This window comes from Planococcus citri, chromosome 2, assembly GCF_950023065.1.
Source record: "Planococcus citri chromosome 2, ihPlaCitr1.1, whole genome shotgun sequence".
Lineage (NCBI taxonomy): Eukaryota > Metazoa > Arthropoda > Insecta > Hemiptera > Pseudococcidae > Planococcus > Planococcus citri.
In genome coordinates, this window is record NC_088678.1 from 49,395,782 (window position 1) to 49,406,101 (window position 10,320).

At 31.7% G+C, this 10,320-nt stretch overlaps 2 protein-coding genes across 7 annotated transcripts in view; both read right to left on the reverse strand.

Moving 5' to 3' along the window:
* Positions 1–2,573: 2,573 nt before the first annotated feature.
* On the reverse strand, positions 2,574–5,469 carry LOC135833780 (histone acetyltransferase p300-like). Its single transcript, XM_065347538.1, has 3 exons — positions 5,233–5,469; positions 3,768–3,968; positions 2,574–2,850 (listed from the first exon to the last, which is right to left on the reverse strand). Exons 1-3 carry the CDS (start codon positions 5,272–5,274, stop codon positions 2,677–2,679), a joined length of 417 nt encoding a protein of 138 aa, XP_065203610.1. The 5' UTR covers positions 5,275–5,469; the 3' UTR covers positions 2,574–2,676.
* Positions 5,470–8,288: 2,819 nt separating this feature from the next.
* Positions 8,289–10,320, reverse strand: part of hts (adducin 1-like protein hts) — a 54,294-nt gene continuing 52,262 nt past the window's right edge. For all 6 annotated transcript variants that reach the window (XM_065350955.1, XM_065350951.1, XM_065350950.1 and 3 more), the window contains 3 exons: positions 9,162–9,229; positions 8,851–8,999; positions 8,289–8,582 (listed from right to left, as the gene is read on the reverse strand). In XM_065350955.1, coding sequence (XP_065207027.1) covers positions 8,874–8,999; positions 9,162–9,229 — 194 coding nt within the window. In that variant the 3' untranslated portion in view covers positions 8,289–8,582; positions 8,851–8,873. The remainder of the gene's footprint in view (positions 8,583–8,850; positions 9,000–9,161; positions 9,230–10,320) is intronic.

Sequence of the window (10,320 nt, forward strand, 5' to 3'; positions counted from 1 at the left end):
CGAGTTTGTTTGTTTTGTTTTTGTTTTCAATCGAAGATGTGAGGTGTCTCTTTCCCCTCTTTCATTTATCAGAGTGTCCATTCTACTGGAAAAGTCTGGAAATTTCGTAATTTTCACGGAAAATCCCTGGAATTTTGAAAAAACGATCAATCGCGAATTTCGGATAAGGACCTGTGATGAAAAAAAAACATTATTTTTTGCATCTCGAAACACAAATTTTCGAAAGCTTTTGCCCTCGCTTCGCTCGGACTTCTTTTCTTTTCTTTTTCAAGAACAAGATGAAAATTTCTACTCGTATACAATAAAAATCAAGCTATAAAGCTAAAAAATGAACTCCTCACAAAAAAACATCGTTTTTATGCATCTCTAAATAGGTACAAATTTACAAGAGCTTCGCTTGGGCCAATTTTTTTCTCGTTTTAAAATTAACAAATTTCACATTTTGAGGCCTCCAAAAATCAAAAAAAAAAAAGAAAACTATTTTCGTAAGGCATATTATGAATATTGTATCAAATGGAAAAATTGATATTTTTCTACCACATCAATCCACAAATTTTCATTCTACACCACCCCCTCTTAAAAACTTAAAAATGACTTATATTTTAGAAATGGGGCCCAACATGATATCTGCCTGGGCCCACATCGGCTCTGCTATTTTTTTGTCATTTTCAAAGTGAAATAAAATAAATGAAAGCGTATAATTGCTCTTATTGTACTAGTTCTTAGTTTGGTCAGTCAAAATTGTTCTCCATTCTTGGTTTTTCATTCGGCAATTTTGTACTCAATTCACACCCCCCCCCCCTCGAAAATTTGGAGTGCAACGCTACTGCTTGCATGTTCAATTTTTTTTTTACTAAAAAAGTTAATAATCAAAGTTTAGCTGTTTTTTATATTCGAAGAAGTATCCGGTTCGAAGAGAAATTATGAAAAAAATTACCTCACCCTCAACTTCTTCTTCAATAATTAAAGTATGGGGTAAGTATAGAAAATTGGAAAAAATGATCCGGAGAATCTGGAAGCGTCAGAAAAAATGACTTTCCAAAAATAATGGACACCCTGTTCATTCCAAAAAGGTAATTACATAAATTCAATTTTCAATATTTTCACTTTTTGGATTTTGGATGTATAAAATAACAAAAACTATTTTTCCAAAGATGTTGTTTAAAAAAAAAAAAAAAAAAAAAAAAAAAAATGGGATTCACATGACTTGGTCTGTTTTGAAATTTATTCAAGCACTGTTTCAATTTCAAATTGATAGATCATCAATCATCTCAAATATGCAATCACGATCTCCACTTTTTTTTTTAAATCGAGATTTTTATTTTGAAAATTTTTATTTTTATTATCTCAAAATAATCTTTTCGAATCAAAGCAAGTTCAAAAATGGATTCTACAGGTTCGGAAACCTACCTTGGGACACTTCATTTGACCCAATCACCTCTGAATCCGCTAAACAGACTATTAATCACGATTGCGAATAAGAATAAATTGTGTAATTTTAAAAAATTTCTTCAGCTTTTCAATTTCGCTGTTAGAATTTAGCCACTCCGCGTGTCAAGTTCGAATTTTAATTTTACATGGTTGCGAGGCGCCATCTCTTGAAACTCTAATGAACTGCCAGGCCCGGTTCAAAATTTAGACCATGAGAATATCTTCATGGATCTTCTAATATCTTATATTCTCCTAATAACATGACCATATTGTTGGCCCAATTTAACGCTGTTTTCGCTATTTCAACATGTCGAATGGTTTGCCTATCCTTAGTTTATTATGGCGAACCGTTTTCAAGTGGATATAGAGACCTGCTAATACCTTATATTCACCTAATAACGGAGCTCGTTTTCGGGTCCATCTTGAGCAATTTTTGCCAGTTATACTTTGTCAAATAGGTTGCATATTTATCTGCAACAAGGCGCATTTTTTCTTGTTGTTTATTTCAAGAATGAGTGAGCTATTCTAAGTTAAATTTTATTAATACGTAATTATTTTCACGAATTTTTTTAAGGAAAGCGACTAAAGTGGTTACAAGCAGGTTTTCGAAGGTTTTAAATTTATTTCCGAAGTCCTTCTCACAAAATTTGATCAGAGACCTCAAAGTGAGCAAGCAAAACTTGAAAATGAGCTCAAAAGCAATAAAATTGCTGTAAAATTTCAACCTTTTTTTTACTTTAAATGTTTAAAACTGTGTGTTTTTTTTATTCAAGTAGAAAGAAAAAAAATTGATGTTCTGAAAATTCTCTCAAAGATTCAGCTACCTACTTTATTTCAATTTTGAACCAATGCCAAGTAGATATGTTCATAATTTTTTATACAAGAAATTTATAAAATTTTCATTCTATTATTCATGTGCAATAATACAAGTACATAATGTACTTACTTTGTACAGCAATGCCCACACAACATACCATAGAGCAAATATTTTTTTTTTCATTTTTTTTATTTCTCAGTATCAGTAATTCCCAAACGTACAATGCAATATCCGATCCGATACGTCGATTTCCCCTCAATACTCACTCCATGTGAAATAATAATGAATGATAATTTCACCAACCACAGAATGAAAGTATAAATTTATTATCAATCACCAAAGAACAGCTTGAGTTTGCGTGTATATTAATAAGTAGCTTCATATTACTTTAAAAAATTACAAACTAAGCGAATCTTTTTCGTACGCGATTATGGGAGAGGAGACGATCCAGCTCCTGAACTGGATGGCACACCCAATGCAGAACTGCTCGAAATTCTCATATGACCAAGTAACAATTGGGCTTGTTGTAATCCTTGCTGCAATTGATACTGTTTCTTTTTTGGATGCACTGTCAGACATCCAGGCACAACACATTCTGTGTCCTGCAAATTAATATCGAGATTAGGGCACTATAACAGGGGTAGGGCACTATAACAGGAGGTATGCTGGTCCGCCATTTTCTTGCAAAAGAGAATTTTTATTTTAATAAGTCGAAAACGGAATTTACCAAGTTTTCTTGCAAAACAAAAACGTTACCCAAAAGCAGGGATGGTAACTGTAACGATAAAATTTTTAACCAAAATGAATTTTAACCGCTAAAATGAGGCAAAAACTGTAACTGTAACCGTAACCGAAATTATTGATTTAAAATTTTTTAACCATAACCGATTCATTTCTTTGTTTTGATTACTTACGGTTATTTTTTGAAGTAAAAATTTCATTTTTTTGTGTGAAGTATGACATTTATTACGTTTTTTTTGACAAAAAATGGCTCAATTGGTCTGAAACCTTTAAACTCAAAAAATGTGGAAATTTTTTATTTTGAAATTTTTCAGAAATTGATCTGTCTCCAAATTTTAAAGTTGCATAAATCTTCAAAAATGAAGGTAAGCCAATGCCAAAAATTGCAATTTTTTGCTAAAAGAATGCTCTACAACCTCCTCAGGTCAAATTTTTCATTTTGACAATTTTTTATTTTTTGCTCATTTGGTACACTTTAGACACCCGTAGTTCCCTCCCATGAATAGACAGAGGGTCTTGTAGGTAGCGCACTGTGTTCCCTTCGGCGGGAGCCGAGATCTACACGTTGGTACCAAACTCGCCTAGGTCTGCCATACTACCTGTAGCCGGAAACAATGTACTGAAAAATTTCATTTTTTACATAAAAAATTGTATGTGTATTTTTATAGAGTTTTAATGCTCGGGTATTTGGTTCGCAAGAAAATGGTGAACTAGCACACTCCCTGTTACAGTGCCCCGATCGAGATCATTTAGTTTAGAATTGGTTTCTTATACTCACTTCACAATATACGCCATGGTTGTACAATGCTGTTGACACTCCCTTACAAAGTGGACAATTTGTCACAATCAACTTGCAATGTTTGAAGTGTAGAAAAATTTGCTTCATGCGTCGACAGCTTGCTGATGGGCAGTTCCGATCTCGGCATTTGCGCTCGTGCACCACAACTGCAATGAATTTTTGTAGCGACAGCTTCAATTCCTGCATAGCATAAAGTCATACGACATTACAACGAGCTGGTTGATTTTCTGTATCGAGGTACCTAACTACCTACCTATAAAGCTAGTGATGTCAAATTCAACATTTTTCAACTATCGGTAGAGAAAATCTATCATAACTAAACTACTCAGTAATACAGGGTGTTAAATAAATCGTGGGCAATAATTTCACAATAGATGCAACTCGAGTAGACGAACAAAAACCGTTATTACGATAAGTTGCCTATCTTGTAAAATGAAGGCGCTACGTGCTCCGCAAAACTAGAAATTTACGAATTTTGGAAAATTCATGAAAAATAAGAAAACGTTTGAATCATTTAAGTAATGCCCCTAACCCATAGAATTCGAGTGGACGAACAAAAACAGTCATTATGACCAATTGCCTATCTTCAAAATTGAAGGGGCAAACCTGATTCAAAATTTTCAAATTTTGAGTGCTCCAAATTTGAATTTTGAAATTGTGCTGGCCCCTTCAATTTTGAAGATAGGCAATTTGTCACAATAACTTTTTTTGATCATCCACTTAAAAACTATGGGTTAGTGGCATCATTTAAATAATAAGTACAAACATGTTTCTACTGTCTGTGAATTGATGAAATTACCCCATTTTTAGAATAAAATTTACCAATTTTGAAAAATTTATCAAAAATATGAAGATGTTTGAATCATTCAAATGATGTCTCTAACCCGTAACAAAGCAATAAAATTGGTGCTTTCAACTGTATTTTATGTGTATTTTAAAATAATTCCACCTACCTACCCATCTCTCAACTTTTTTTTGGAAAATGACATGGACGCGTATTTTTTGAGAAAATGAGACAATTTTGACGAAAAAATAACTAAGTATATCCATATATTGCTTTTAACTATCTGTATTTTCGATAGCCCTAAAAAATGATACTTGTATCAGTAGTATCGTCGATACTTGGGGCCGAATTCATAGACGTTACTTAAGGAGCACTCGGCTAAGTGGTGAATTTAGATTCAATTTTTCTCACGAACAAATAAAAATTTCATTTTTTTAAAATGATAAATCAATACTTCGGAGTCCAATCTCTCAATTTAATAGAAAACAAAATTTCAAAAATTCAATTACGCCTGGAAAAATAGCTTCAAAATTCACCACTTAGCCAAGTGATCCCTAAGTAACGTCTGGGAATACGGCCCTTAGTATCGTTGATAGTATAATTATTAATTACCACTGACATCATTAATGTATAAAGCATTATTAAAAGGATTGTACTTACTTCATGGTTACCGTCCTCTAGATCTATAGGCAATTTATCCATTTTATTTTATGAGATGATCTGCTTTAGTAAAATAGAAAATACGAAGGTCGAAATCCTGCACAGGAGAAATAAACGCAATGCATAAATATTACCAGAACCTAATACTTATACCAACTGCATGTTGAAAAAAAACTTGGCAACTTCATGGAGGCACAGCAGACCTAATCGAATGTGGTACCAACGTGTAGATCTCGGTCTCGCCGAGGCGAACACGGCGCGCTACCTACAAGCCCTTTCATCTATTCATGAGAGGAAGCTATGGGCGTCTAAAGTGTACCAAATGACTAATGAGCAAAAAATGAAAAATTCGACCTAGGGAACTTGTAGTGCATTTTTTTAGCTGAAAATTGCAATTTTTGGAATTGGTCCACCTTTTTATTTTTGAAGAATCTACGCAACTTTGAAGTTTTGAAACAGCTCAATTTGATAAAACTTCAAAGTAAAAAGTTTCGTCAAATTTTACTCAAATTGATCTGTTTCAGAACTTCAAAGTTGCATAGATTCTTCAAAAATGAAGATGCCCAATTCGGAAATTCCAAACATTGCAATTTTCAGCTCAAAAAATGCAATACAAGTTCCCTAGGTCGAATTTTTCATTTTGACAAATTTTCATTTTTTGCTCATTTAGTACACTTTGGACGCCCGTAACTTCCTCCCATGAATAGATAGAGGGGCTTGAAGGTACCTAATCGTAGCGATTACCCAAGAGTTTTCAAAAATGTTTTGACGCTGAAAATGTGTAGTAAAAAGATAGAATTTTCATTTGCTTTCAAAAAAAAATTTTTTTTGGTCGTTTTTATTGTTTAAGGAAATGTTTAAAAATCTGAGCCATAACTGGTATGTACTTTATCCTACATTTCGGTAGAGAAAACTTTCATTTTGATTGAAATATCCCTTACCTTTCTGAAAAGTTTATTGATTTAAGATCAGGCATCCTGGGGTAATTTATCTGGTTTTGTAACACTTATAATAATGGTTAACTAGTTATTTAGTTATCTACTTGATATTGCAATTTGAATAATTAATCTGGAATTTCAACTAATGAACCTTAGCCAAAGGGTTTGATTATTTTTAAAAATGGTATGTATACGACTTTTTATGGAATTACGTCAAAAACTGTTTTAGCTATTGGGAATGCTTTCCTGCTTCCTTCTCGTCCACAAACGTATCCATATGGTAGGTAGGAGCTCATCGTACTACTTAGTTCAACAAGAACTTGCCCTATCAAAGATAAGCTCAAGGCAATTTGAAATCAAAACCCTTTGAAAAATACTTCACATTGCTTAATAAGTGATGAGTTTCAGAGAAGAGGACCGAGGGGAGGTGTGAGTTGAAAAATCCATGCATACACGAGTGATTTCAATAATATGTTCTAAATACATGTATTCTACACATGAAACATTTCAACCTCTCAAGTGGATCTCGAGCCACGAGTCTAATAATCACCCATTATAACATAAATATGAATTAGGTACAGGGTGGACAGAAATATCGTGAACCCCCAAAAAAGTTTTCTGCTAAATATCTCGGTTGGTCACAGTGAATGATAATAATGATAGTATAAGATTGGTTGTTGGACTGAGATGATAACATTCCACCAACCATATCTACATACTTCACGTTACCAACCCATACATATTTTCAATTTCAATAAAAAACTTTCTCTGGGGTTCACGATATTTCTGTCCACCTTGTACTTTGTCAAATGGGTTGCATATTTATTTGCAACAAGGCGCATTTTTCTTCTGTTGAAATTTTTCTACATACGCAATCAAATGAGCTCGAAACTCTTTTATGGGTTAATAACAGTTTTTTCATGCGTTAGTTTAAAACTACCTATTAAAAAATCGTTTGTTTTGTCTTAAAAAAAGTTTTTCACCCAACACTGGTCATAATATAAAATCTGAAAAATTAAATTGTCACGCCCTTATGGAATATCATAGTACTATGTATTATTCTTTTGACTCTCCAAGCATAGATTTTTGCTTTGGCGAATACACTCATGCCATCAATCTCGATAAAAAATAATTATAAGGCAATTATGTTATTTATTAAAACGATAAATTATATAAAGGCGTACACATAATATTCAATATTAATGTTTAAAATATCTCTGGACAAAAATTAATGCAAAAAACAAGTGTTATAATATAAAATTGTACATTTAAAGCGGGTACACGATAAATTAAAATTTTTTAATTTTAAAAATTAAATAAAAACTATTCACATTTAAAATAATAAATTTTATAGCGGTGATTTTTTTCGTGCTTTAAACACTAAATCCTTACACTTTAAAAAAGAAGTACAAATTACTCGAGAAAAAAAATAATCTTCACATCTTGAGAGAAAAAAAAAACACTGAAACACTTCCTCGCGACAATATCATAAATGCTCAAACTGCATTCTAGCAGTTGAAAGATCCTCGTTCTTCGCACACTGCTGTGTTGAAGAAACATTCGCCGATAAATTTATATTTAGAAAAAAAAAGAGAAAAAAAAGAAACATAGGAGGCAGTAATTTTATACATTTTCACTCAATTTTAACAAACAAAAAAAATATAAATATACTTTGGCATTAAAAATGGTGAAATTTTTTGCCTTCTTTTGAATATGGAACCTTAAAGCGGAACACGTATCAGTCAATTTACAATAGCTGCCGTCACAAGATCAATCTCAACGAAAAAAACGTGTGTCATTTACATACGTAACACTATCGATTAACATTCACATAAATTTCACATAAGAGAGAAAAAAAAATAGAAAAATAAAAACATTAAATAATAATAAAAATAAATAAATAAGTAAAAAAAATAGAAGCGCGATTACGAAAGCGATCAATTGTTAATTAAATATCATCTTGACACATTTTCGCGGAAGATGAGTAATTTTCAATACTGATAGGTTGTGTAGTCGTTTGATTATCGAAAATAAGGTATATAAAAAAGTACAATATCTTAGATACGAGGCAAAAAAAATATTTACGTAACAAAACTGATTTCAATTTTTTTTTCAAAAAAAAAAAAAAAAAAAAAGTACAACGTACAACGTCACGTAACGTACGAATAGGTACGGATTCCGGGGATCACGACGTACAAAAAATTTGGCTTACGTTATTTATTAACAAAATTGCAACAGCTAAAAAAAATAATTGAATAAATAAATAGAACTAAAAAAAAACACGATGCTATCGATGGCTGGTAATTCAGCGAAGTTTTTCTGTTTCAATATACTTCATCGGTCTACGTACTTTGGTGCTCTAGTTGTTAAATAATTCTCGAAGAACGTTTCGGCAAAAATTTACAACAGTATCTGAGAACATATTTCAAATTGAACGTAAATAATATATATTTTATATAATTTCATGTTGAGTAACTATAATACTTTTCAATTTTGAGTCGAAAAGTTCAAAAATATAAGGAAGTTTTTTGAAGAAAAAAAAATTAGTATAATTGGATGAAAATTCTAAAAAAAAAGTATTAGCATAGACGAACAGCCGTGGTAACACATAAAGCGATGAAATTTGTCAACACACACACTCAGATAAATAATTTATATCAAAACGTCTAGCGTCGTTTACCTTTTAAACAAACTGCATACGCCTTAAGCTTCGACTTGCTTCTTCTTTTCTTTTTTCTTCTTTAAGAATGACGGCGTACGAAGACCCTTCTTCTTCTTTTTCTCTTTCTTCGACGAATCTTCCGTAGATATATCTTTACTAGGTGAACCCTGCGTGAGAAAAAAGTTTTCGAAACCGTTTCAATAAATCGCATAGGCAAATCTGTCACTCGAATGAGTTTCGACAGCTCAAAAGCATACATTGTGTATTTCTTATTCCGCAGATATTTCAACGATAAAGAAATAAAGACGAGGAAAAAAAACGATACGTACTTCTTTACTGCTATGAGAAAATGTCGTTTGTAAGGCATCTGAATGATCACCATTGTATGTGTTTTCGCCTGTGAAAATAAAATACAATTTAGAAAAAGAAGAAAATAGCAACTAAATAAATAAAAATATTCGAAAAATAATATTTTTTAAGAAAGTCATTTTACCTGTTGATAGGTACAATATACCAACACCATTATTTTTTAAACTTTCACCATATTGTCTCATTAACATGGTTAAATGCAAAAATGTCGAACACAACTTTTCAAGTACATACAAATATAGGTAGAACCCAGATTTTGAACTTTCAAATTAAACCTATCGAATTAGCTTTTGAGCAGTGAAAATACGCGAAATTTTATTCATCATTTGTTTTTAAAAAACTTCCTGTCAGATAATTTCAAAATTTCAGAATTTTGTGATTTTTTTTCCAATTTTACAAGAAATTGGCTCCATCTCGTAATTGGAATAAATCAGAAATAATGTTTAACAATTTGGAAAATATAAATTCCCAGGGCTCGTACTCGATTCCCCCCTCCCTCGCTCCCTCCAAAAAAAGAAACTTCGGTAACCAAAAAAGTGACAAAACTCGAGCAAAACATTTTCATGCAAAAAAATCACAAAAAAAACAGAATATTACGAATTAAAAAGTTTTCTAATTAAAAAGTTGAACTATTTCGAAACTTTTTGGTGAAAATCGAGAATTTTTGACTATTTTTTTGCAACTTCTGACAAAAAAGACAATTGTTGGAAATTCTTCGGAAAATAAAAACGAGATTGAGAATTTCAACAAAATGGCAAAAAAGCGAGACATTTGGATAATTAAAAAAAAAGTAAAACATTAAAATTTTTCAAAAACGAGTACTTCTAGAAATTTTGTTAAAAAGCGAGGAATTCTTACAATTTTTGGCGAAAAGCGAGACCTTCATAATGAAACAAAAAAATGTGATACTATTGGGCAATTGATACTTTTTAGCAATTTTCAGCAATCACCTAAGCAAGGCTTTTGTGTAATTTTGAAGAAAAAAAAGAATTTCAAAGCAAGAATCAGCAATTTCAAGGATTAAGAAATCACTTCTTTTTGCAATTTATGGCAATTTAATTTAGGTAAACGAGCGAGACTTTCAACAGCCTGAAAACTAGAATTTTTAGCAATAAACTA